At 42.5% G+C, this 26742-nt stretch overlaps 1 protein-coding gene across 2 annotated transcripts in view; it reads left to right on the top strand.

Moving 5' to 3' along the window:
- The window catches only part of HRH2 (histamine receptor H2), a 43738-nt gene that overhangs the window by 7537 nt on the left and 9459 nt on the right, over nt 1-26742 (top strand). For both annotated transcript variants that reach the window (XR_004537508.1, XM_033927587.1), the window contains exon 2: nt 18602-20283. Coding sequence is in view for 1 of the 2 variants with exons in the window: in XM_033927587.1 (XP_033783478.1) it covers nt 19163-20283 (1121 nt within the window). In the remaining variant the exon portion in view is untranslated. The remainder of the gene's footprint in view (nt 1-18601; nt 20284-26742) is intronic.

Below are 26742 nucleotides of genomic sequence, written 5' to 3'. Positions count from 1 at the left end.
AGTTAATAGCTGTTAGTGATAGGATGTCTTATAATTGAAAAGAGAGTTCCAGTGCCTTGGGAAAGAAATCTACAAAGCTAGCAAACAGCTTAAACATTTTTTATTTTATTTATATGTGTGTGGCAACCCAGTCTCTGATTCAGCTGCAGCTACAACCCCTGTTTTTCTCCAATTTACACATGAGACCACGGAAGTCTAGTGCAGAGATCAGAGCAAGTATATTTGCCCAGGGCTTGTGTTGAGGCAAATATTCAGAAGTAGATGAGAAGCATGGAAAACCTCTCTTAAGAACATAAGAACATAAGCAGTGCCTCTGCCGGGTCAGACCATAGGTCCATCCTGCCCAGCAGTCCGCTCCCGCGGCGGCCCAAACAGGTCACGACCTGTCCGAATCATCAGAAGGGGCTCCCTTGCCACCTTGGTTTCCCATTTAAGTCCTGCCTTCCTATCGAAGTCCTAGCCCTCCGGTCTTGCACATGTACGACCTGGTTGGTTTATACTCATTACCTGGTTAGCTTTCTATACCTGTGATACATCCCAGCTCCTCCCTCAGTATCCCACGATCCCTTTATCCCTCAGGAATCCGTCCAATCCCTGTTTGAATCCCTGGACCGTACTCTGCCTGATCACTTCCTCCGGTAGCGCATTCCAAGTGTCCACGACCCTCTGGGTGAAAAAAAACTTCCTTGCATTTGTTTTGAACAAAAGTTATTGAAGTTATGTTGTTTATTCTGTCTCTGGAGGGTTAAATGGCTTGAGTCAACAACAACAAAAACACCACCAAGAACCACAGGAAACCAGAGAACGGTGGAAACGAGGTACTTGATGTCGGATTTGATTGTGGTACTTCTTCATAAACATTCCAAACACCACACAACAGTGGATAGTGGGGTGGACCCCACACGGTCCGTGTTTCGGCTATAAAGTCCTTCTTCAGGGGTCCAAATGCAAAATACCACTAGACTTAAATATGCTCAAAAGCATACAATGGTGTGTGATTATGAAAAGACGTTGATGTGTTGGCCAAGATCAGAAGGAACTGCGGTGGGATATAAACCGCGTTCCCCTGAGACCATCTTTATTAGCAGAGCTGGAGGAGTTTGCCATTTCGCTTGTCATCAGTTTGACATTGATGAGGAGTTTCCGCATTGTGGTTTTAACCTGGTTATACATTTATTATAAGAACAGAAGTACCCTGGGGATTCTGCAGAAGAGGAAGAACCAGAAATGAATTCATCCTATTCATTTTTTGCCTGGCTTGAAATTTCAGAGCAGTCTTTAAGCGGCTCAAGTACCGTTTTCAACAAAAAGCCACCTGCTTTTTGAGGTGCTTCAGAGAGACAGAGAAATAATAAAACATGGTCTATCCATACCAGTTAATGCGATGTACTCGTATAAGCCCTTCCTCTCCACAGGCCTGTGCCATGCTTTCATCATTTGATATAGTCTTTATCTCCAGCACCTTTTCTGTATAGTAATATTTCCTTAATTTAGTCTTGAGCCTACCCTCTTTCACCTTCAGCTTATGCCTCTCATTCCAGAGCTTCCTTTCAGCTGAGACTCACCTTCTCTGCTCTATAACGCAGGCCAACCAAAAAAACATTTCTTAGTGCCTTGGGTTTGTTGGCCTGGTCCTGGATAGACTTTAACTTACTGTGCCTGTTTGAAAAAAAAACCCCTCTTCCCTCACTGATCTCATTATCTCAATGTCGCCATGCTTTCCAACCCCTTCAGTTTATGAATTACGGTTATTCATTCCCTCAACTAAGCGAGCTCATTTAGAATCCACTCATAACTCGGCTTTCTTAGTCCTCTCGCCCCTCTTGGGCAATGCTTTTCCTGCTCCCTGAAAAAAATTAAGGATCAGTTAAAAGCACATTTCTTTTCCCTGGTGTTTAACAGATAGTTTTTTTTGTTTCTGTCCTGCTAGGCCACGGGACCTGATTACTTAACCTTTTTAATGTGTTGTTTTGAAATTATTTAAGTTAAATATCAAGGTTTCAAGGTTATCCCTTAATACTTAAATTTTGGAGATCTCTATGGGGTCAAATTCCTATGATCCTGGAAGTTCCATTGTCATTGACGTATGATGTTGTGTTGTTTGGAACATTATTAATGCCCAAAAGTCCAATCAATACAAATCAGAATAGGCTGCTTTTCGTCATGACAGGAGTTGCTATGCAGCTGATCATGAAAAATTGGGATAATATAAATTATTGTTTTTGGTGGGAAACATTATGCCAAATTTATAAATTTGAACATATGAATTTGTTAAAATTGGGACACTATAATAAATTCAAAGCAATTTGGGATCCATTAACAAAATTTTGGATGAAATGAACATGCGTATTTCCTTTTGATTTCTGTTATGCACATCCAGGAAGGGTGGGTGGGAGGGTGCAGGAGAGGGGTGTTGTATATATTTATTATATCATTTGATTGTATTGAGTGCTGATTATTGTAAAATTTGTTTGTTAATCTGTTGCACTTAATGTTGGCTTTTGAAAATGAATAACGATTAAAAAAAAAAAAAAATTGATATCCCGCCTTATCCAAATTCAAAGCGGTTTTACAAAAATTAAAATAGCAGAATGAATACATAAAAATTTTTTAAAAGGGGCAAAAACTTACTCAACAGACATAAAGACGTAAGACATAGACAGACTATAAAGACGAAGACTAATTGAAACGAGAGGAAAAGGGGAAAGAACTACAATATTTGCATAGTAAAGAACCAAAAAGGGGGGGAAACAGGAGGAGCAGCCTGAAGGTCAGGCCTCGTGTTGTCTTAACACATCCCTAAAAGGACGGTCAAGTTTCGAAAGCATCTTTAAAAAGAAATGTTTTTAGATTGGATTTAGAGCTATCTAGAGACGTAGCCTCTCTTAAATGACTTGGGGCCGAGTTCCAAAGTGAAGGAGTAGTTCTGTATTGAATGGATGTTAAAATGGTTGATTGGTTTCTTCCCTTTTTTAAAATAGAATAAGGCAGAATAGAAAATATAAATAAGCAATGGAAGTATGAATCCCCTTCTGTTCCTGGGCCGAGAAGCTCTTGAGCATTCAGCAGAGCCGTCTCAATGTGATTCTAAAGTGTTTTCTCCACCGTCTTTGTTAATGCAGAGCATACCAACACTTTCACAATGGATGACGTCTTTCCAGATGAGCAGGCCGCAGTCCATGGAGAGAGATCGACATTTCAGATAGGCCTTTAATGGTGTCACAATAGATACAGATGCACCTGTCAAACTGAACTAAATTAAATCACCAAAGAAAACTCTGAAAAATAAGCCTCTGGCACTGGCCTTTGTCAGTCACTTCAGGGTTCTTTTTACCCTAGTAATAGGCCTATTAGAGGAGAAATCTTTTTTATATATTACTAGCTATAATGTTCAGATTAGAAGCGCACACACAGTATCAGACTTCAAAATAGTTAAACATACATTTCCCCTGTTGAAATCTTAGCAGTCTCCCTGAAGAGGTGGTGGAGATAGAGACTGTGTCTGAATTCAAGAAAGCCTGGGATAGAAACCTAGAAGATGACGGCAGAAAAGGGCTCCAGCCCATCAAGTCTGCCCACTCTGCTTACCCACCCCCTGTCTATGCCCTAATGACCCAATTTCCTTATCTTGACCCTCGTAGGGATCCCACATGGGTATCCCATTTATTCTTAAAGTCTGGCACGCTGTCTGCCTCGATCACCTGCACTGGAAGCTTGTTCCAATGATCAACCAGAAATACTTTCTGGTGTCGCCATGAAATTTTCCGCCCCTGAGTTTGAGCGGGTGGCCTCTTGTGGCAAAATCTTTTGGGAGTTTTTTGACCAAGGATGTGTCTGCTGGTCTCAAGTCATATTTGTGGGTTGCTGTTTTGATAGCCCCTACTGGACACTGAGGTCTTTTCTCCCTTTTAGTTAAGATAAGTTACGTCATCCTGAACACTTTGAGGGTGTGTTTCTTTGTGGACAATGTTTCTATAACCATAAAGTTCTATGACATCACAATGCAGCTGTAAAGAGCCTTAGCCAATAGGGAAAGGAGGAGATAGTGGATGCTGCGGATGGGCCATTTGGCCTTTATCTGTCATCATGTTTCTATGTTTCTAATCCTCCAAGGTTTTCCACTCTCCACAGTGTACTTTCTTCTGAAGGTCCTATTGGTGTTTGGAAAGGATACTTTGGAATGTCATATTGCAGGGGGTTTAATAATCATTATTAATTAAGTTGCAGCAGCTCCTTATGAAATTCATTCCTCAGTGCAATTAATGAACATAAGAACATACGAATAGCCTTACTGGGTCAGACCAATGGTCCATCAAGCCTGTTCTCACGATGGCCAATCCAGGTCACTAGTACCTGGCCAAAACCTAAGGAATAGCAATATTCCATGCTACTGATCTAGGGCAAGTAGTGGCTTCCCCCAAGTCTTTCTCAATAACAGACTATGGACTTTTCCTCCAGGAACTTGTCCAAACCTTTCTTAAAACCAGCTATGCTTGAAAAAAAATTTCCTCCAATTGTTTTTAAAAGTTTCCCTGTAACTTTGAGTGTCCCCTAGTCTTTGTAATTTTTGACGGAGTGAAAAATCGATCCACTTGTACCAGTTCTACTCCACTCAGGATTTTGTAGACTTCAATCATATCTCCCCTCAGCCTTCTCTTTTCCAAGCTGAAGAGCCCTAACTGTTTTAGTCTTTCCTCATACGAGAGGAGTTCCATCCTGTTGATCATCTTAGTCGCTCTTCTTGGAACCTTTCCTAGCTTCTCAATGTGGACTAAGTCCTCTTTACTATCTACTGCTCTCTTAATGCAGATGTAGTAACCTTGTTCCATGCCCTGAGAGAGACTGCTTTATCAACTTCTAAGTTATTATTATTATTTACAATTCTTGATATACCAGGACATATCCATTAATTGGTGTCTGCGGTTTACAGCCAAGTAATTTATGACGTAATCTGTTTTTCCCAGCGCACTCACAATGATACCTGGAGCAATGGAAGGGGAAACTCAGCCCTAGTCAAGTTTTCAATGGAGATAATTCATCTATTTATTTATTTATTTATTTTAGGGATTTATATAGGGTTACCATATGGCTCCAGAAAAAGGAGAATGGATTGCGACAACCAGGTTTTATTTCCATCTCTTTCAATCTGTCCTCCTTTTTCTGGAGCCATATGGCAACCCTATAACAGACTTTTGCTCCCCACTGTGTGTGTGTATATATATATCACCTATCAAGGTTACAATAAGGTACTTAAGCATTTTTCCCTGTCTGTCCCGGTGGCCTCACAATCTCTCTAATGTACCTGGGCCAATGGAGGATTGAATGACTTGCACAGGGTCAGGGTCACAAAGAGCAGCGTGGGATTTGAATCTACAACCTCAGGGTCCTGAGGCTGTAGCAGTAACCACTAGGCTCTAACTCCCAATTTTAAGCTCATAACCCTCAAAAAATGAGCCTATCAGTTTTCACATGCACTACCCCCAGAGACCAACTGTGTTCTTAGCATTCCTAGAGGGTAATTCCCCTTTCTCCAGGCTCAGCTCCAGTGACTATCCAAAAGGAGCCTTTCCATGGTGGACTGACATGGCCGAGGCTGTCTCTGCCTGTTTCTCCAAGGGCATGGCTGTGATTCATGGCATCTGTCATTGCATCCTTGGTTCTGATGCGGCTCATATCACTGAACTGTTTACAAACACTATTGATCAAAGCTCAGAAAAACGAGAGGAATCAGAAGAGTAATAACATCTGACAAACTAGACTCAAAAGAAGAGCTAAATGCATGGACAAAAATTGAGATGTTTATCTGCTGCCCTGCAAAATGTTCTGCTGGTAAAATTGAGCTCATTGCAAAGAAAGGAGGAGGGGCTGAATGACACTTTTGTCCTTTCTACACACTGCTTGATACTATGGACTGTTCCACACTTCCCTCCCCAAATCAGCCATTAGTGATTTCTATTTATAGGTTCTTTGAAATAACCCAGCTAACCTCTGAGGTCAGTGGGATTTGCAGAACACTGGGAAAAGTTCGTGGAATAACTTTGGGACTGAACAAATGACCTTTGACCTCGTGAATCTGGCCTCTTTCCCTTCTTAATGGCTCCCCAGCTCAGAAACTGCTAACTTTCTTTTCGACGATTTTACTAATACCAGGTGACAAATTGCAGACAAAATGCATTTATTGGCTTCTTGCCTATGGAATTAGCTTCCCAATTACTTGCAGTTAGAACTGAATTTTAAAGCATTTAAGACACTCCTTAAATCAACAACCTTGTCTCAAAATGATCACATCTCTTCGTTCTCTTCAGCTGCTGAATGCAGGACACTGCGCCTTGGTAGGAACCAAACGGTATTTAGAAGATTTATGTACATATGAATCCCAACACATTTATGCAAAAAGGTCCTTATTCTGAAACAACATCTTAAGTATTTTAAAAAACATTTACAAACAAAAAATGTAGGCACCTACAAAACCAGCACCTAATGTTGAAGTAAAAACATAGGAACATAAGAATGGCCATACTGGGACAGACCGAAGGTCCATCAAGCCCAGTATCTTGTTTTCAACAGTGGCCAACCCAGGTCCCAAGTACCCCACTAGATCCCAAGTAGCAGATTTCCCCAAACCATCTCAATAACGGCTTATGGACGTCTGTTTTAGGAAATGATCCAAACCTTTTTTAAACCCCGCTAAGCTAACTGATTTCACCACATTCTCCATCAACGAATTCCAGAGTTTAATTACATGTTGTGTGAAGAAATATTTTCTCTGGTTTGTTTAAAATCTACTGCTTAGCAGCTTCATCGCATGCCCCCTACTCCTAGTATTTTTGGAAAGTGTGAATCAATGATTCACATCTACACTTACCACTCCACTCAGTATTTTATAGACCTTTATCATATCCCTCCTGAGCCGTCTCTTCTCCAAGCTGAAGAGCCCTAGTCGCTTTAGCCTCTCCTCATAGGAAAGTCATCCCATCCCTTTTATTTATTTATTTTTAAAATTTCTATACCATCTAATTCCTATGCGGTTTATCATTTTGTCACCCTTCTCTGTATTTTTACGCTATACCTTTATTGAGATACGGCGACCAGAATTTCACACAGTATTCGATGTGCAGCTGTATTATATAGCGATACAAGGACATTGTAACATTTTCATCTTTGTTTTCCATTCCTTTCATGATAATTCCTAATGTTTTATTTGCATTCTTAGCACCGCCACACATTGAGCAGAGGGTTTCAACGTATCCTCGACAACACCTAGTTCCTCTTCCTGGGCAGTGACTTCTAACACAGAACCCAGCATCACGTAGCTATAGTTTGGGTTCCACTTTCCCACACGTATCACTTTGTACTTGCTCATCTGCCATTTTGACGCCCAGGCTTCCAGGCTCAAAAGGTCCTCTTGCGATTTAACAACTTTGTGTCATCAACAAATTGAATTCTCTCACTAGTTATTCCCATCTCTAGGTCATTGACGCACAGACCCCTGAGGAATCCCGCTATTTACCTTTCTCCATTAAGAATATTGACCGTTACCTCCTATTCTTTAGGTGCTTCTGTAGACGCAATTCACGTCTAATACAGGCCTCCAAAACCCTGACCTACATTTCTGTGCCTATATTTGATGTATCAGTTGAATATAATTTACAAAACCATTGGTATAAACCAAAATGACACTGAAGGTGCTTATTTAACTTTTTCTTCTCTATGTAATTTCTTATATGTTATAAACAGGAACAAGCCTCAGATTATGGAGTTTTGCCCATTCAGGGTTCTTTCTCTTACTCCTATTAGCATCACTAGCTTCAACCTATCCTCCCTACCTTAATCCTAACGTATGCAATTCATCTTTTAGTTCTTCAATCTTATGTTAAATTCTTTATTTAAATTTTCAAATAAACAGCAATTGTGCTTAACAGGCAATATACCATATTAATACATCCAATATTAGTAGTCATGATATTTCAAAAACTTGATACAAAATAAATCCATTTTCATTATTGGATCAATATATTTAACAAAAAGAAGTAAACCATACTTTTTATTCAAACATAGTCCTCAATAAGAGAGGAAGGAGACTAAGAAAGAGAAATTCTTCCAGGAAAGCTCACAACTTAAAGTTTTACAGGAAATTAAGTGAAAACCGATGGTTTAATAAAAATAGACTTGAGTTATACCGAAAATCACTGTGGTGCAAATGAAACACCTTTTCCCTCTAAAAAGAAACGTAACTGCTGAGAATCATAGAAAATGTATCTATTGTTTTGATATACAACAAAACATTTACAAGGGAATCTTAACTGAAAAGAAGCTCCTAATGATACAACTTTATCCCTGTATGTAAGAAATTCTTTCCTTCTAATCTGGGTCCATTTTGAAACATCCGGATATATATATATTCTTTCTCCCAAAAAAGAAACTTGTTTTAAACCATAATACAATTTCAAAATCATTTCTTTATCCTGATAAAATACCAGGGAAACTATCAGTGTAGCTCGTCCGGACAATTCGAGATTTGATGATTCCAAGAAAGTTGTTAAATCTTGTTCAGTAGTTGTATCAGACTCTTTTATTGTCCTGTTTAAATAGTAAATCTTCTGCAAAGGTGGAATATTCATTTCCGTAATTTTCAATATGGAAACCAGGAAATCCTTAAATAATTCCTTAGGAGTTTTAAGTTTAGACATAGGAAAATTTAAAATCCTCAAATTTAAACTCCTATTTTGATTTTCCAAGTTTTCAATTTTGCGAAGAAGAAAAGCTTTGTCTTTTGCATTCTGGTTATTTATAGATTTAATCTCAGTTATAGATTTTTCAATATCTCCTACTTGTTTTGCTTGATCACAAGAAACAATTTCCAATTTATTAACTTTAGTAGAAACTTCAGCCATCAAGGAAATAAATCCAATACATACAGTTTGTAGATTTTCAATTGCTCCCCACAGTGAGTCCAGTATAACCACCGCCGGTTTCACAAGCGGCTTGAGCTGAGGTAACCCGGGTTCCCACGCTCCTTCCCGGGTTTCACCTCCCCCACTCTCACCACCGCTTGCCTGCAGTGTTCCTCCTCCCTCTCCAGGTCTTTTCTCCGAGTTTGTCTGCAACAGGGTCATCTCCTGAGTCGGCTGCTGCCGAAGTCCCTCAACAGGAAGTAACAGCTCCGTTGCGCTGCTCGGGGGAGGAGGAGGATCAGGTCCCAAGGGGCTCAGCGACGCATCGCCGTCCATACTGAGCTGCTCCTGGAGCTCAGCTGCGGATCCGCCCAACGCCATCGGCACTGCGAATGATGTTATCGCAGTTTGACGCGGTGTCGAAGTCGCGGCCAAGGAATGAGGGATATCCCTCTGCCGTCCCCTCCTCTTAGGCATCCAAAAACTGTTGGGGAAATCGTTACCGAAGGTAAAGTTTACTGCCAGAGCGGGAGCTTGGACTCACGTGTCCACTCCCGTCACCATCTTGTCTCTAGTTCTTCAATCTTAAATTGATTTCTGCTAGATTATTATTGCCTTCTAATATTATTGCTTTCTGAAAACCTCAATAATTCCTAAAAAGTTAATAATTCATTAATATTAAAGACCATCTGAACCACGATTCTACAAACGGCTCGGTTGCATGATTGATGCCTGGTTGGTGGCCATTTTTTAGGCAGCCGCCACTACCAGCGTTGTTTGTAGAATCCGACCCGAAGTGTCCAATCCTTGAATCCAGCAATAAATTATAACAAAGAGTTCACAACATGACTCAGGAGCCCCCATTATGTGAATGTATAGAATACTCTCCCAGTAGGGGTGGTAACCAAATCAAGATCCATAATCGGAAAGAGATCAACTGAGGCCCATGAAGGCGCATCAGGATAGTGCCTTTTGGATGCAATCTGCTCGATGAAAACTCCATAAGTTGGCAAATTCTTCGATATCACTTGCATAGGAACCGGCTCTGTAGGGACTTGAGCAATCTCCATGACAGTGTCAAGGAAGGGGCCATTTCCACTAGGTATAGCACCTCCCACTGGTGTGAAAAGTTGGTTCCTTTGATCACTTGGCTTTCCAAATGATCCCTACATTTACTGTTCCTGGTTGAAAGATGTACTTAGAGATCAACACAATAAAATCATAGCATGACACACGGCATAATAGCAGGGGTTCTCCACCTACTCTATGGGCCACTCCAAGCCAGTCAGGTTTTCAGGACCCTCACAACTTATATACACGAGAGACATTTGCATACAATGGAGGCAAAGCATGCACATTTATTTCATATATATTCACTGTGGATGTTCCGAGGTCGGGATTGAGAGCCCTTGCTCAATACCAACATCTCCCAATCATAAATTCAGCCCTTGCCTGGAATCTATTGCAGGGATTATTCCCAATAGACCCACTTGGGAGCCGTAGCAGAAGTAACTGCTGGCAACATTCACCACATCATGCCTAATAATTACAGCATGTTCCAGATGAAAATGATTGAGGAACTCAGTTCCAGGCGTGAAAAGCTTCCAAATCAGCAAATTATTTGCTCAGCTTATCCGCTTCCTTTACATACTCTCTGTTCCTTTCCAGCACTTTCTTGCATATATTATTTCATTTATGCAGGAAATTGGAAGACTCCAAAGCTTCCCTTGGGACAGACAGGGCGGTGCATGAATCTTTTCTGTATTTCTTTTTTCCTCAACTTCATCTGTCTTACTCAGTTCCCCATCACTACCTTCTTATTTCCCGCTTTACCCCTTTCACGTATTCTGTCACGCCTGCCCTCCCACTTCCGTAACTCTGTCTGTGCTCAGAATCTAGTAATAAGGACTTACATTCTGAATTATATCTAAGTGAAATCTCTGAAGCATCAGACTCAGTTTTAAAAGCTCAGAAGCTTCCAGGAAAGAGTTGCTGAGAGAAATTACTGCTACTAATAATAATCTAATCTGAGTCGCACTATGTCAAAAGCAGATTCAAAGCGACTTGCATTTGAAAATTATTGATATACAAATTGGTGCATCAATACTACTATAACCGTTCTAGACGTACGCAGTCCCTGCTCTGTAGAGCTTACAATCTAATCAAATAGACAAGCAGGACAAGTAGGGGATTAGGGAGTTTCAAAACCTTTAAATAAAACTATGGGGAGCTTCCTAGGACAACTTCTGGGTGAATGGACAGGATGCCCGAGGAAGGGAGTCAGGCAAAGAGGAGCCTTGTGTATGACTGGGTTAAATGTACAGTCCATATCAAAGACAAGGTCAGAGGGAGGTTGGTGCTGGTCCAGCTTTCCTTATCGGCCCAGTGCCAGCATGTACTGCTGCTGATTGCTGAGCTGCATTGGGGGGGTTGTTCTGGGTGCCTTTGAGGAGGTCTTCAGCTGGGGTGGGGGCACCAGAGAGGGGGGTAGGCTCCAAAGAGTACATTGTGTCCACCCATTTTACCCATAGCCTCACCCATAATTTGAGGTCTGGCAATGCCACTTGTCATGGTCTACGCAAAACTAACCTATAATTGAAAATTCCTTGTCAACTTGCTGGCATTTACATGACCACTCCCCCCCCCCCCAAAAAAAAAAAAAAAAAGCAGAGAAAGTGCAAAAACTCAGCCCAAAGAAAGAAGAAATGTCTTTACCCCCCTGACGCAGCTTTGGCAGAATGAGGGGCTCCTTGTTGAGTTTTTTATCTGATGACCGTTGACTGCATGCATTCAAAACTTTTCAGCAAATTTATATCTGTTTGTTTCATAGGATGTGTTTAGTTTCACTGTGTAGCCGTTCTTGGCTTTCCAGCTCTTTTACCCCCCAACTCACCCCTTTTACAGAACCATAGCACAGTTGTTAGCGGTGGTAACAGCTCTGACACTGACTCTGCATCAGAGCTGTTACCATCACAACTGGTGCTAAATACCATGCTACGATTTTGTAAAGGAGGGGGGGGGGGGTGTTAGTGTTATTTGTAACCCGGTCCTCCATTCATGAGGACTCCTGAGGCAAGCTTTTAACCGAAACACGGCCCATGTCATGTTTGATGAGGAAGAACCTGAATCCCAGTTACTGGATGCTAAGGTCCAAGAAAAGAATCTGGGACTTTTTCAGTTCATTTCACACATCATTTTAATTCTAAAAGGTATCTCATGTGCATTAGAACTTTATGATGAGAGCTAATTGACTTTATTTAGGTTAATTTGTAATTCAACACACATTAAATTGATTTTAAGGGATGGTAATGAACCAAATTTATTGATGAGTGCAAATGAAATGCTTATCTTTCCAAGACATGGACCTGTGAGCACAGCCAGAAGGCTAACTAGCCAGAAATTCTGCATCCTCATTGTTTGAACACTGAAATTGCTGCATTAAGCCAACTAACTGGACAAATTTTTAAATATGTAATTCCTGGAGATGTCCATTAACATTGTAAACCACCTAGATCTGTAAGGTTAAGGCAGAATATAAGATCATAAATGTAACATACTGTCTTGGAGTTAAGCGAAAACTGTGTTAACTGAAGTTGAGAACTTTGGAACTCGTCACTTAAGTTGCATTATTTGTTGAAAAAGCTAGTTTGTAATCACTTCATTCAGTTCTTGAGTTGTGAGCTGCTTTTGTCTTCCCCAGTGAGACAAGTGGACAGGAAAGTGGACGGCTGGACCTGCCTTTATTGGACACCCTTCTTGCAAGAAGCAAAACAATAAACTCCTTTGCTGCTTCATTGGGGTGTCTTGCATTAATACAGGTTGGAATGTTTATACTCAAAAGAGAACTTTTCTGAAATACCTCAGCCCCACCATTCCTCCGCTATAATAGTTTTTTAAGCGGGAGATTTATGTGGTGCCTCATCATCGGTAGATCGTTTTTAAAGCACCATGAGTGTATATATTTTTTTACTTTTTCTATTCAAAAAATATTTTTTTTAGTTAATTTTCGTATTAATTTCACAATAAATAGGTAAATAAATAAGCAGAAGTAAAAGTAGAATTTGTATACTTAGCTTCTACACACAGCTCAACCAGGGAGTATGACCCGACATGTTTCGCACCATCGGTGCTGTCTCAAGGGTCTCCCTAGGTGGCCGTAGTCATCCGACTCACAAGATTGAGGTCTGTGGAAAGACCCGCTTAAAAAACTATTATAGCGGTGGAGTGGTGGGGCTGAGGTATTTCAGAAAAGTTCTCTTTTGAGTATAAACATTCCAACCTGTGTTTATTTGGTTACATACGATAGTGGGTTGGCTACATTTCTAATTGATACTGGTTCTGAGGGAATTGCATTAATACAGGGCACATTCTATGCCTAAAAGTTGATTGCTCCATCCCGTTTGTCATTTATGAACTGTTTTTCAAATATTCAGAAACTATCTTAAATACGTTTCCTTCCCAAAATATTGGATGGTGTAGGAGGTAGTGCTTTACTGCTTCAACATTTCGCAGTATACGCATAGCACGTAACTGAAAGGCGTTGCACCAAGCCACTCCGAGAAACAGAGTCTGTGGATTAATAGCTGCTTCCAGTGAAATCTTTTCTGTACGGTAGGGAGATGCCACCTGAGGCGAGAGATCTTTGAGGAAAATGTGAATGGTCCCACACACGGCAGCCTGTTCCACTGGTACCACAAGCAAGACCAATGTCTTTTTATGGAGCAAAAAGAGCCAACGCAAACACCCGTTGTGCTTACGGTGATCCAGGGTGACCTAGAGTTTGCAACCTTTTTCCTACAGAAGGCAGAAAGAATGCAAAGACTAGAAATCCCCTGCCTCACACAGTGGAATAGTCCGGTTGTCACTTCCCAGCAGCACACAGCAAAATACACAGAACAGGAGGGACAGGACATGTTAATCTTATGTTCTGCTTTCTTTTCAATAGCTTTGCAAGTGCTACTTATGTGTTTTGTTATTTTCTGTAATTAGCCAGGATTAAAGTCTCACAGCGGTAAGACTAGCTTGAGCCTGTGTGGGTAAACTGAGTGATACTTCACATTTCTGCTTCTTTGGCGTCTGTATGGGGTGATGCGCCGCAGGGAGACAGATGAACGTGAATTGCATTCTTTGATTTCTTTCTCCCTCAGCAAATGTTCTATTATTCTATCAGAGAAGCCGAAGGGTCTCCATGTGGAGCGACCCATCAGCAGCAGACCCCAGTGCCGCACACAAACATGTGCTCAGTTCACCAAAGAATCTCCTTGGGAAGATGGTTGTAGACGCTGGCTTTGAGCACAATCAACTCCCAGACAGCCCTGATACTGAACTTATGCTGTGTTCAAGTGACATCACAGCATGTCTTAAGTGAGCTTGAGCTGGGCTTTAGTGACCAGACCATACATGTTCTTCTTATCCGCGATTTCCCGCTAGGATTCTCTGCAGTTTACAACAGATTTAAGATCAGGACCATGTACACTGGATGTAGAATTGGGGGAAACAAAGGGTTACAAGAAGATTTAAAAACATAAAAACAGACGGCAGATAAGGGCCACGGCCCATCTAGTCTGCCCACCCCAATAACCCTCCCCTACCTTTCTCTGTGAAGAGATCCCACGTGATGATCCCATTTTGTCTTAAAATCAGGCACGCTGCTGGCCTCAATTACCTGTAGTGGAAGATTATTCCAGCGATCAACCACCCTTTCGGTGAAGAAGTATTTCCTGGTGTCACCGTGTAGTTTCCCGCCCCTGATTTTCCACGGATGCCCTCTTGTTGCCGTGGGGCCTTTGAAAAAGAAGATGTCCTCTTCCACCTCGAGATATTCCACCGTGAGATATTTGAACGTCTGGATCATGTCTCCCCTCTCTCTGCGTTCCTCGAGTGAGTATAGCTGCAATCTTTTCAGCTGTTCCTCATACGGGAGATCCTTGAGTCTCGAGACCATCCGGGTGGCCATTCTCTGGACAGACTCCAGTCTCAGCACATCCTTGCGGTAATGCGGCCTCCAGAATTGTACACAGTATTCCAGATGGGGTCTCACCATGGATCTATACAATGGCATAATGACTTCGGGCTTACGGCTGACAAAACTCCTACGTATACATCCCATGATTTGTCTAGCCTTAGATGAAGCTTTCTCCACTTGCTTGGCAGTCTTCATGTCCTCACTGATGATCACCCCTAAGTCAAGTTCTGCTACAGTCCTCGCTAGGATCTCACCATTAAGGGTGTAAGTCTTGCATGGATTTTGGCTGCCTTTAGGGACTGGACAGGAGGAAAGAGCAGGTGAACATCTCGAGGGGAATTCACAATGTCTCTTTCAGCCAGTCCTGTGTGTGCTGAGCTGCTCCTTCATTAAGCCCAGGGACAGGTGATTTGTATTGTGTTTGGCAGCCACAATTATTCCGAAAGGTTGGCACCTAGGCTTTCAACAGGCTCATTTTCAAAGCACTTGAACTCACAAACCCTGACTCTATAAAGTTCGCCTAAAGTTAGGCATTTAACTCAAAAAACGATTCCATTTGTATAAAGAGTAGGTGCCTAGCTCAAAGTGCCTACAATACAAGTGGGCATGCTTAGGGGCGAACTTCAGCATTGGCTGGAGGTCTTGTGTTTCTCATTAATAGCTTCCACTTGTCATTAAATCTACCAGTTTTCTTAAAGAAATTGAAAGCCTTTAACTGAAAATACAATGTCTAACTAAAACGTAATACTTATTAATTTCAGCTATCTCTAAAATTAAGAATTTTAACAGTTCTCTAATTCGACCCTATCTTTGTCAGCAATCCTTTTCTTCTTACTCCCCTTATGTACTTTTTCTTTAAAATTGTACTTCTCCCCCTCTTCCCTATTGTTTCCTGTGGCTTTAAAAGCAGTTACCCAAGTATGTCCTGTAATGAATTATGTACATTTGATTTCTTAAAATGTTATTTTTACTTTTCGTACAACGCTTTGTACTTTTGGTTAAGCATTTAATCAAACAATATGAATAAACTTGATTTTGATTTCTGCCGAAGAAATGAGCAGGGCAGCTTCTTCTCCATGTGGTCAGTGTCTTAGGGGCAGAAGGTTGCAGAACTTAGTCTTGTATTGTCTTGGTTTAGTTTTATATGGCTTGTTTTTAATTTTAGAAAAACCACATGAATTGTCATGTGAGGGGCCGCTGAAAAGTTTTCAGCCCAACCAAGAGGGGAACGATGTGGAGCCATGAAACTTACAAGTTATTCCACACTTTTCTTGGCACTTTTCATTCCATTTCATATCATTGGAAAAAAAAGTGTCAAGAAAAGTATAGACTAACTTGTAAGTTTTATGGCTCCACATCGTTCTCTTCCTGGCTGGGCTGAGAACTTTTCAGCGGCCCCACATACAGGAATGTAATATACACATTTTTATAAATAAAAGAAGTGAAACATAATCAGTAAAGATTATTTTTCAAGCCTTGCACAAGGGAATATGACTAAAATGTCATCTAGAGAAACTTAATGAGTCTATTTTCTAAGCCTTAGTCATCTCAGAGAGCTTCTAATTAGTTGCCTTTGTTCAGAATGGCTTACATAGCTACGTAGACATGTTGGATGCCATTTGACATAACAAATATCACACATGACCACTGTGGAGGGGCATAATCAAAACAAATGTCTAAGCCCCCTTTTGGCCTAAGGCCCTAAATGCAGCAGCAGGGAAAATGTCCATTCTCAAATAAAAACGTCCAAAATGAAGGGTTTTTGGAGACGTTCAGCAGTTTAAACGGCCAGACCACTACTACGTCTAAACTTACAACACATAATCAACCAAAACTAAGCCTAAGTCCCAAACGCCCAAAACAAGAGCTTTTAGGTGAAGGAGGGGCCAGTCCTTCGCCTAAAAGCTGGATTCTGTCAAAAACAGCACCGGTTACAGAATCCACCCCCCACCCCTCTCCTGCCGCGATCGTTGCCCTTTTCGGAACTTAAACCTGTTTTGACTTGGTCTAAGTCAAAACGTATAAGTTCCGACTAGGTAACCTGTTCAAGGTTTTGATTATACTTGCTGTGCATCTAAGTCTAGGTCGGTCCACCTCCCGCCCTTTCCCCTTCTCTAAAAACGCCTCTTTTCGCTCTAGGCATTTAGAGGCAGGGGAAAGGCCTAAGCTGGGTTTAGATATGTCTAAAACCAGCTTTGATTATCGGTACTTGGACGATCCGGCTTTTTGATCGCCCAAGCACCGATGTAGGCCCCTTTTTGGATGTTTTTGTTTTTTTATTATGAGCCCCCTAATGTCCAATGTTCAGTAAATAGCTGAAGAGAGACGCTACTACCTTACTTACCAATTCATATTACTCCTGTGCAAGCAAATGATTCCTCTCTCCCTTTTTTTCCCATTATCAATTTTTCTCCTTCCTGCTTATTTTTTCTTCTCTCCATCTTCTTGGCTAAAAGCTTGAATGCAAAGCTAATCCTTTTGCATCCAATTGCGGCCCTAAAAGCTGTCGGAAGTGAAGGATTGTCATTAATCTATGTGAAAGATGACTGGTTAATGGAGGTCACCACATTACCATGAGGGTTTAGAGTCGTATTTATAGAGCAAAAGCTTCTTATTCTCTCAACTGTACAGTATATGGTTCCTGCTCTGCACTAACGTTCCTCTGTCCAGTATTCAGAACCTGCTTTTCTGATTCTCTTAGCTGGTTAGAACACGCAGTGGGATGAATGTGTGAGCGTTAGCAGAAGGAGCGGCACACAAACAGTGAGGTTTACATGTGTACACAACGTGGTTCGTCCCGTGCAGAAATAGCAGTTCCAAAGTTTGCGGGAGCTCTAGCACTTTGTGCCGCATGCCTTGTGGGCAATCCATTTATTACCGGGTGGATTGCGCTATGATTTGCGATAAATATACATCCCATGTTCTCCAGTGCATCATATGACCTGTCTGGCTAATTATTTAAGTAAACCAAGAGCAGTGTCTACATTAAAGAAACGGGCCTCAAATTCCCCAGGAAACTTTAACTACAACAGTGGTGGGATAGGAATTGAATGAGTGTCAGAGCATTTACCTTGCCAGCCTGCGTTAAAATGCTCTGCTACAACTTGATAAAAGGGGCCCTTAAATATTTATAACCCACATAATCTACCATTCTTGGCAGGGAACAATTGTTGGTACAACAGTAAGAGTGTAGACGCCAATAGAACCGGGACAGATGATCCTTTATTCACTAAAAAGACCCAACACCGCCTGTATCAGGGGTATCTTACGATGTCCGTCATACAAATTCTTTACAAAGTAGTCCTGATGTTAATTTAGACTGTGTACCATGATCTGCACTCAACAAGTGCCGAAACACTGGCCGTGTCGGGTCTTTTTATTAGTGAATAAAGACTCATCTGTCCTGGTTTTATTGGCGTCTACACTCTTTGTGGGTGTCGTTGACTTTTCTGTGTGCTGTGCCAGTACAACAATAACACATAAAACATCAAATCACTATAACAACCAAACTGTTGTATTACAGTATAAAATGTACCTAATGAGTAAGATCTGCAACAAAGAGAAAGGAAGTAATAAAGTACAGAGTGGAAGAAATCCATTGGGGAAAGAAATCTCCCTCAATAGCTAAGGGTAAGACTTTCTTCCCAGCCCCTAGGAAGCAGTGCTAGAGGTGACCATATGACCAATGTCTCCCCACACCGCACAGAGCCTTCAGCTTGACTTTGATGTTTTTCTCTTACAGATGCTGACTGCTTTTCATCTCCTCCACATCCACTTTGCATTCATGGGCAGAAGGAGGAAGCCTTAGAGAATCATGCTGCAGAACCACAGCCGCCTTCTGCAGGCCCCCCGCTTGTCGGCAGATAGCTACGGATGAGGTGCTGCAGACTTTGTTATCTCCACAGAGAGGAGGAAAATGTGAACGAAGAAACAGTTGGAAAGTTCCCAGACGCAACTGAGACTTTATGAGGGTAACACTGTGAACTGCACAGAAAGCACTGGAGCCGGAAGAAATACTGTAGCTTGGAGTTTTCAAATAAAAATGTGATCGCCAATATCTAAAGTATAAATTGATTTAAAAACTAATAGATGTATATATATCCAGAAGCAAGAGACTTGTGATTGAAATAGGACCAAAAAGGACTGAAATTGTGAACTCTCCAAACCACTGACTTTTTCCCCATATCTGGGTGAGATGGAAGTTTCTCAAATCATTTGAGACCTGGGCAAGGTCTTTTACCTGGAGATTGAACTGCCGGTGCCTCTGAGACTGAATGTCGGAAGCAGTCGAAGACTTGAAGCCATGTGTTCTTCAGAAATGGATGAGGGTCTCCATAATACAGTTGCACCATGCAGGAGGCCGGTTTTGTACAATGTTTTGATTGGCTTGATCCTTGGATTCATCATCCTCACCACTGTTTGTGGCAATGTGGTCGTCTGCTTGGCTGTTGGCTTTGACCGTAAGCTCCGGAGCCTGACCAACTGTTTCATTGTCTCGTTGGCCATTACAGATCTTCTGTTAGGCTTCCTTGTGCTTCCTTTCTCAGCCATAAATTTACTTTATGAAGAATGGCCCTTTGGCATCGCCTTCTGCAACATCTATACCAGTTTGGATGTTATGCTCTGCACAGCCTCCATTCTCAATCTCTTCATGATTAGCTTGGACCGTTATTATGGGGTTACAGCTCCCTTGCGTTATTCCATGCTGGTCACCCCTTGCCGAGTTGCCATAGCAATGGGCATTATATGGGTGGTGTCTCTCATGGTGTCTTTTCTTCCTATTCACCTGGGATGGAACACAAAAGACATGACCGTGCAAAACCAGGGTGAAGACGATAAAAAAAAAGAATGCAAATTTGAGCTGAATAAGGAGTACGTTCTGGTGGACGGATTGCTTACTTTTTATTGCCCTTTAATCATTATGTGTATTATGTATTATAGGATATTTAAAATAGCTAGGGAGCAGGCCAAACGGATAAACCATGCAAATTATTTCAATGCTATAAGCCCGTCACTTCCCACTGTCAAAGAGCATAAAGCCACAGTAACATTGGCGGCCGTAATGGGAGCCTTCATTATCTGCTGGTTTCCCTATTTCACTGTGTTTACATATGAAGGAGTGACTGATACAGAAGTGGATTCAACAGCTTTCTTGATTGTGTTGTGGTTGGGATATGCCAACTCAGCTTTGAATCCAATACTCTATGCGGCTCTGAACCGGGACTTCCGTACAGCATACCAGCGCTTGCTACACTGCCGGAGGGTTGGACCAGTCAGCCAGGAGCTTCCTCTGAGCCCTGTTCATACCCGGCGATCAGCAGACAGGACACATCTGGAAATGCAAAATCCACATGAGGGAAAAACACTGACATCTGAAATTAGGAACGGGAAGGAGAAATCCTGCGTGGGAGAAACCATGAAAAGGTAACGGGTAACACAGAGAATAGGAGAAGCTTTAGGAGGTCACTTTAAAAGGATCTTCACATGTAAATCATGGCATGTATGTGAAAAGGACAATTTGCATGTGGAGATCCCTAGGTTGCAGAGGTTTCAAAGGCTTGGCATAGGTATGATTTGGGAGAGCTGAAAATTATGCATTGTACCGTCAAAAGATTTCACTGTCAGGAAACACAGACCTTTTTTTAACCCTTTATTTGGCCTTGTTTCTCAGAAGCAACATGCATCTTCGATGGCTCTTATGGGAGATTTGCATCGCCAAATGTTGTGACTTGGCACTGTCGCTCTTGTTCAACATCAGGTTATATAAAGCAGCCGTTTCACCATCTGCCAATTAAAGGGTTAAATTGCTTCTTTCAGCAGGATGGGAATGATCAATGGGGGCTGCTGTTACAAACATAGAAACATGAGGGCAGATAAAGGCCAAATGGCCCATCCAGTCTGCCCATCCGCAGTAACCATCACCTCTTTCTCTCTCCGAGAGATCCCACGTGCCTATCCCAGGCCCTCTTGAATATAGAAACCTGATGGCAGATAAAGGCCAAATGGCCCATCCAGTCTGCCCATCACCTCTTTCTCTCTCTAAGAGATCCCACATGCCTATCCCAGGCTTTCTTGAATTCAGACACAGTCTCTGTCTCCACCACCTCTTCTGAGAGACTGTTCCATGCATCTACCACCCTTTCTGTACAAAAGTATTTCCTTAGATTACTCCGGAGCCTCTCACCTCTAAACTTCATCCTATGCCCTCTCATTGCAGAGTTAAATTGGGTTATTTTACTAGAAGTTGGGTTCTTTCGCACAGGTCCCATTTTATGCAATGAAGTTTTCTGCTAAAAATAACCTGGCATTGATAACTTACCCTTGATTCCCTTTAATCCCTTGCTTTAATAAAAAATGCTCCCTCACTAATTGGCACTTATATGCTTCTGTTTGCAAAAAGGTCCTACTGTACCTATGCCCGGAGGCTGATGCGTTGATGCCGCTCTGTTTGTGCTGGTGGCTGCTCCCACGGCAAATGGCACAAACCCACGGGCAAAGTCTTTTGTGAAATGCAGGCGGATGGAGCGCTTCCCGCCCTGGAAGTCTCAATTCTGATTGCAACAACCTATCTGATACAAGTTACAGTGTATCCTAGAGGCTCAGGGCTTCTATATTTGAAACTTCAGGAAGAGGCAGCGAGCCGTCGCTCACTTTCCATTATTGACTCAAAGAAATTCAAACTCTTTTGTCTCCATCGAAATGCTTTCGTGCTTCCCTTATAAATACTGATTTTACCAACATTTGCTTATTTCTGATCTGAGGAAGAAGGGGTTACCTTCCAAAGCTAGTCATAAACGCCAATGAAAAGGTCTTATTTTTTGTTCTTTATGGGGTTTTTTTTTTGCTACATATTACCATTATCAATTCAAACCAGCCACAATACCTGAAGACTGGAGGCTGCTAATGGGATGCAAATTATAAAAGGGGCCCCAGGGTGATCCAGTGAAGCTGTGTTAAAAAGCAAAATTACTGGCAATATTAATAAACACAGCTTAATAGAAATGAGCTTAGTCTTACCTGACTCATTTGTTCAATTTTCTTAAAGGTTTAAATAAATGAGTGGATAAGGGTGAGCCAGTTGACGTAGTGTATTTGGATTTTCAGAAGGTAATTTGGCAAAACCTTTTTATAGATTGCAAAGTGGCCAAAAGTTCAGAGAAGAATTAAAAAAAAAAAAAAAAAAAGATAAAAGGCAGAAGGTTAGGGGAAGAAATGACTGAAAAGAGATCTGATCACGAGTAGGGTAGAAGAGTTATAGAGGGAACAACTGTTCAGTCCTTTAAACAACTCAAAAACAAGAGAACTCACCACAAAACTGGTGGCCAGCAGACTGAAAGCAAATTATTGAAAGGAAATCCGTTGCCAGAGGATTTGGTGAAGTTCGCTAACATAGCAGAATTCTAAAGAGGTTTAGACAAGTTCCTGGAGGAAATGTCCATAGCAAATTATTAGACAAGTAGATTTGGGAGAACCATTGCTCATCGCTGGAATTCAGCCATGAGAAACAGATCTACTTCTTGGGATCTCCTCTGGACCGACAGCCCAACCATTAGTCCAGACTAGGGAGCAGATTCTCAAAACTTACCGTTCCTTTAACAATGTAACATAGTAACATAGTAGATGACAGCAGATAAAGACCCGAATGGTCCATCCAGTCTGCCCAACCTGATTCAATTTAAATTTTTTAAATTTTTTCTTCTTAGCTATTTTTGGGCAAGAATCCAAAGCTTTACCCGGTACTGTGCTTGGGTTCCAACTGCCGAAATCTCTGTTCAGACTTACTCCAACCCATCTACACCCTCCCAGCCATTGAAGCCCTCCACAGCCCATCCTCCACCAAGTCTGCCCAGTACTGGCCTTAGTTCAATATTTAATATTATTTTCTGATTCTAAATCTTCTGTGTTCATCCCACGCTTCTTTGAACTCAGTCACAGTTTTACTCTCCACCACCTCTCTCGGGAGCGCATTCCAGGCATCCACTACCCTCTCCGTAAAGTAGAATTTCCTAACATTGCTCTTGAATCTACCACCCCTCAACCTCAAATTATGTCCTCTGGTTTTACCATTTTCCTTTCTCTGAAAAATATTTTGTTCTATGTTAATACCCTTCAAGTATTTGAACGTCTGAATCATATCTCCCCTGTCTCTCCTTTCCTCTAGGGTATACATATTCAGGGCTTCCAGTCTTTCCTCATACGTCTTCTGGCGCAAGCCTCCTATCATTTTTGTCGCCCTCCTCTGGACCGCCTCAAGTCTTCTTACGTCCTTCGCCAGATACAGTCTCCAAAACTGAATACAATACTCCAAGTGGGGCCTCACCAATGACCTGTACAGGGGCATCAACACCTTCTTCCTTCTACTGACTACGCCTCTCTTTATACAGCCCAGCATCCTTCTGGTAGCAGCCACTGCCTTGTCACACTGTTTTTTCGCCTTTAGATCTTCGGACACTATCACCCCAAGGTCCCTCTCCCCGTCCGTGCATATCAGCTTCTCTCCTCCCAGCATATACGGTTCCTTCCTATTATTAATCCCCAAATGCATTACTCTGCATTTCTTTGCATTGAATTTTAATTGCCAGGCATTAGACCATTCCTCTAACTTTTGCAGATCCTTTTTCATATTTCCCACTCCCTCTTCGGTATCTGCTAAACCGGCTCCAGCTGGTATAGCGTGGCAGTATTTTACCAGCTGATTTTCAAAATGACTCACTGTGGTCTTTTCTGAGCTTCCTGGCAGACTCCAACTCTGCCATGCAAATGTATTATAATGAAGTCATAAATATTAAAGTAAAATGGGCTCATCAATATTTAAATAAGCACTCCGGGTGATTCTCTATCATTGCTGAGTGACTCTCCAAGTGCGGCACTGGCTTTTGATGACCACAAATTACCTACTGGTCCGGGCATGCCGGAACTGCGCAAAGCACGCCTCTGGATGTGATTCATCATAAGAAATTTTTTTTTAAGTACACCATTCACATAAATTATAGTAGTTTGGGGGGAAAAGATCTCAAAAGCATGATTTTCGAGCACGTATATTAAAGGTATGTCTAATCCGTGCATGTTGAAAGCCAATTCTCACACCTCCTCTCCCTCCTGGCATACATGATTGACCCAGTGATGTAGCTTTAATTGATTGTTCTCTGCCCCTCATGTCCACCCATGCCATCAATGTGTGCCCACAGCGTAGCTTTGCCCGGCACATGTGCGCAGTTACGCCTCTTTCTGTGGTGTATTCTGCACACATGCTCATCTCTGTGACCCTCTGTGAACCTCATTTGCATGTGTGGTTCTTTGAGAATCACTCATCTTTTTGAAATTGCTACGTTTATGGCCGCAACAGTGGCCCGGCGGATTTTACCGGTGATATTAGAGAATCTTCCCTTAGGTAACTGTTTAAGGCAACAACTTGTTGGGGGGGGGATGGGAGCAAACAATAGGTCCTGACAACCTCATAAACTCAAAAAGCAACACGGGGTTCCCTTACCAGCAATGAGTGACAGTGTTGGGGTGCTTGTAATTGTTGGGGGGAAGCAAAAGGTCAACGAGTTAATAGGAGGTGCAAGGTAGAGATTTGCCCAGGGCCAAGATCTGACTTCTATGCCTTCCTCTCCTCCACCCCAATTCTTCCTCTTTCCTTTCTCCCCCCATCCCCTTGTGCAGCATTTCTCTATCCCTCCCTTCCATCCTCCTGTGCAGCAGAACCCCACCAACCCTCCCACCATGGCATCTGCTGTTTGGTGATGAAGGAGGACTTTGGTGGATGCATTTAACACAGTGGCTGTCCAGTGTGCAGAGGTCAGATGTCAATACTTTTTGTGTTAGAGTTCCAGGCTACATAATGGCAAAGTTCATTTTTGTATGACATGCCTGGAAGTGTTAAGTTGCATTCTTTTTTTTTTTCTTGGGGCAACTACCTCAGTTCCAAGTGAGGGGACTTCCCTCACCTTGCTGTCTGACCAGAGCTCTAACGAGGCCCTGTCTTTTCGGGATCTTGTTGGGGCAAACACCATCTCAACCCTTGCCTCAGGTAGTGAATTGCCCTGAGCCACTCCTACACACACAGCTCTGCTGATGCAACTCACTCCTGCCCTGCAGCATCCTCTGTTGTCCCAATATTTCAAACCCCTACACTGCTCTGCCAATATAGTTCACTCATGTAGTGCAGGACTACCTGTCGTTCCAATCGTGAGATTCCCCTTCCAAGAAACAAGAAGTCTACTCCAGCTGTTCCAAAACTGTCTCACCTCCCAATGAGAGGCACCCCTCCCCACCCTCATCTCTGCCCCCCGTTCTTTGCCTAATCCCACCTGCCATGTGCGCCCCCCTTCCTTTGTATTTCTAGTTGAAGTTGTTGCTCGTGGAGGTCATTAACTGCTCCTCACAACCCCGTCAGCTCTCCCTCTGGCACCATTTCCCAGAAGGAAGGTGTGTACTTGGAGGGGAGGAATGGGAAAAGGCAAGGCAGAGAGGAGGAGGTGTGCTAGTGCTCCCCCCCCCCACCCAACGTACTATGCCACTGATGACATAAGTAGAAGAAGACATAGGGAGGTGATAAGGAGCTGCAGTGACCCTAAATTGAAAGCAGCGTAGATTTGGTACTGTCATACTGTGTTGTAGGAGTATCCAGGCAGTTCCAAGTGAGATCATCACCTTAAAGAAAGTGCAGAATGGCTCTCCTGATTGCTTCCTGGCTATATCCACCTTTCAGCTCTAATCTTACTTTCTACTCTGAAGCAGATTAACTTCACTCAAAGTTTCCACCTGATAGCACTGACTTTGTGCAAATAAATGGGTGATATTATTGTAATCAAAACTGACGTGAGGCTTTTCTTAACTCTCTCCTGGAGGGCATTGTGAGGACTGGGTTTCGGTAGCCTCAACCAATGTTTCGGCAGATTCAATCTTTCTAGTTGACTATCTCCTATGAGCTTCGAAAGCACAAACCCACCCCTCACTGTGCTGCAATGCAGACTCAGTAACTGAAGGAGCCCTTCGTGGTGCTGGACCACCATTTCCTGCTTTTGCAAAGGCAAGTCCATGGCGATGCAAGAGACCTGGCAGGTTTTCAAGGATTGGCTGCTGTTCAAGGCTGGATTAACCATTAAGCAGTCATCAAGGTGGGGGAGGGGGTGGTAAAGAGTCAAGGTTACTGTTGGGAAAAGAAGAGAAACTGGTGAAGGACCTCTGAGTCCACAAAGGAAGGGTTAAAGGCATCGGGGCTCAGCCTCCAAATTATTTATCTCTGGTTTGTTATGTATTGGGGTTCTATGTTCCATGGTATACCGTCAATAGCGCGCAGGACAATTGTGCTCCATCAAATGTACGCATGAAAGGAGCGGGATTTTGGGGGCACAATTGTATGTTTAGTGGTGGGGGGTTTGCGGCAATCTTCAAATTGAGAGCGCGTTGACATCTCCGTGAAGGAGAGCGCGATTGTAGTGGGGGGTGTTTCCTCCTCCCCCCCCCCCTCAGAGCGGAAGAGCGGAAACGGGAAGGCTTCGGGAGGAGAGCGCGAGTTGTAAGTGTAGTGGGGGGGTTCCCACACACACCCTCAACAAGAGCGCAAGTGTGTTGAGGAGTCCCCCCAAACCCCTCCCTTCAGAATGCAAATGGGAAGGCATAGGAGTGGCGCACATTTCTCCTGCGCTTAAATGTCAGGGCGGAATTGGTGGCACGCCAATGGCCTGTGCACAATTAACGGGTCACATAGTTGGTCTGATCTTAGATTCTAAATCTTGAAGTTCGGTAGCATTAGAGTAAGAGGAAACCCCTTTTCCTTCCATATCCTACTCTTCTTATAGTATTGAGAGAAAATAAGATGAACATGATTATCAAGCCTCTCTATCAGTGAGAGACGACCGGGGTGGTGGTACCCCT

Source organism: Geotrypetes seraphini, chromosome 18, assembly GCF_902459505.1.
Source record: "Geotrypetes seraphini chromosome 18, aGeoSer1.1, whole genome shotgun sequence".
NCBI lineage: Eukaryota > Metazoa > Chordata > Amphibia > Gymnophiona > Dermophiidae > Geotrypetes > Geotrypetes seraphini.
The sequence above is the reverse complement of the archived record's forward strand: the minus strand, read 5'-3'. Positions and strand labels throughout refer to the sequence as shown.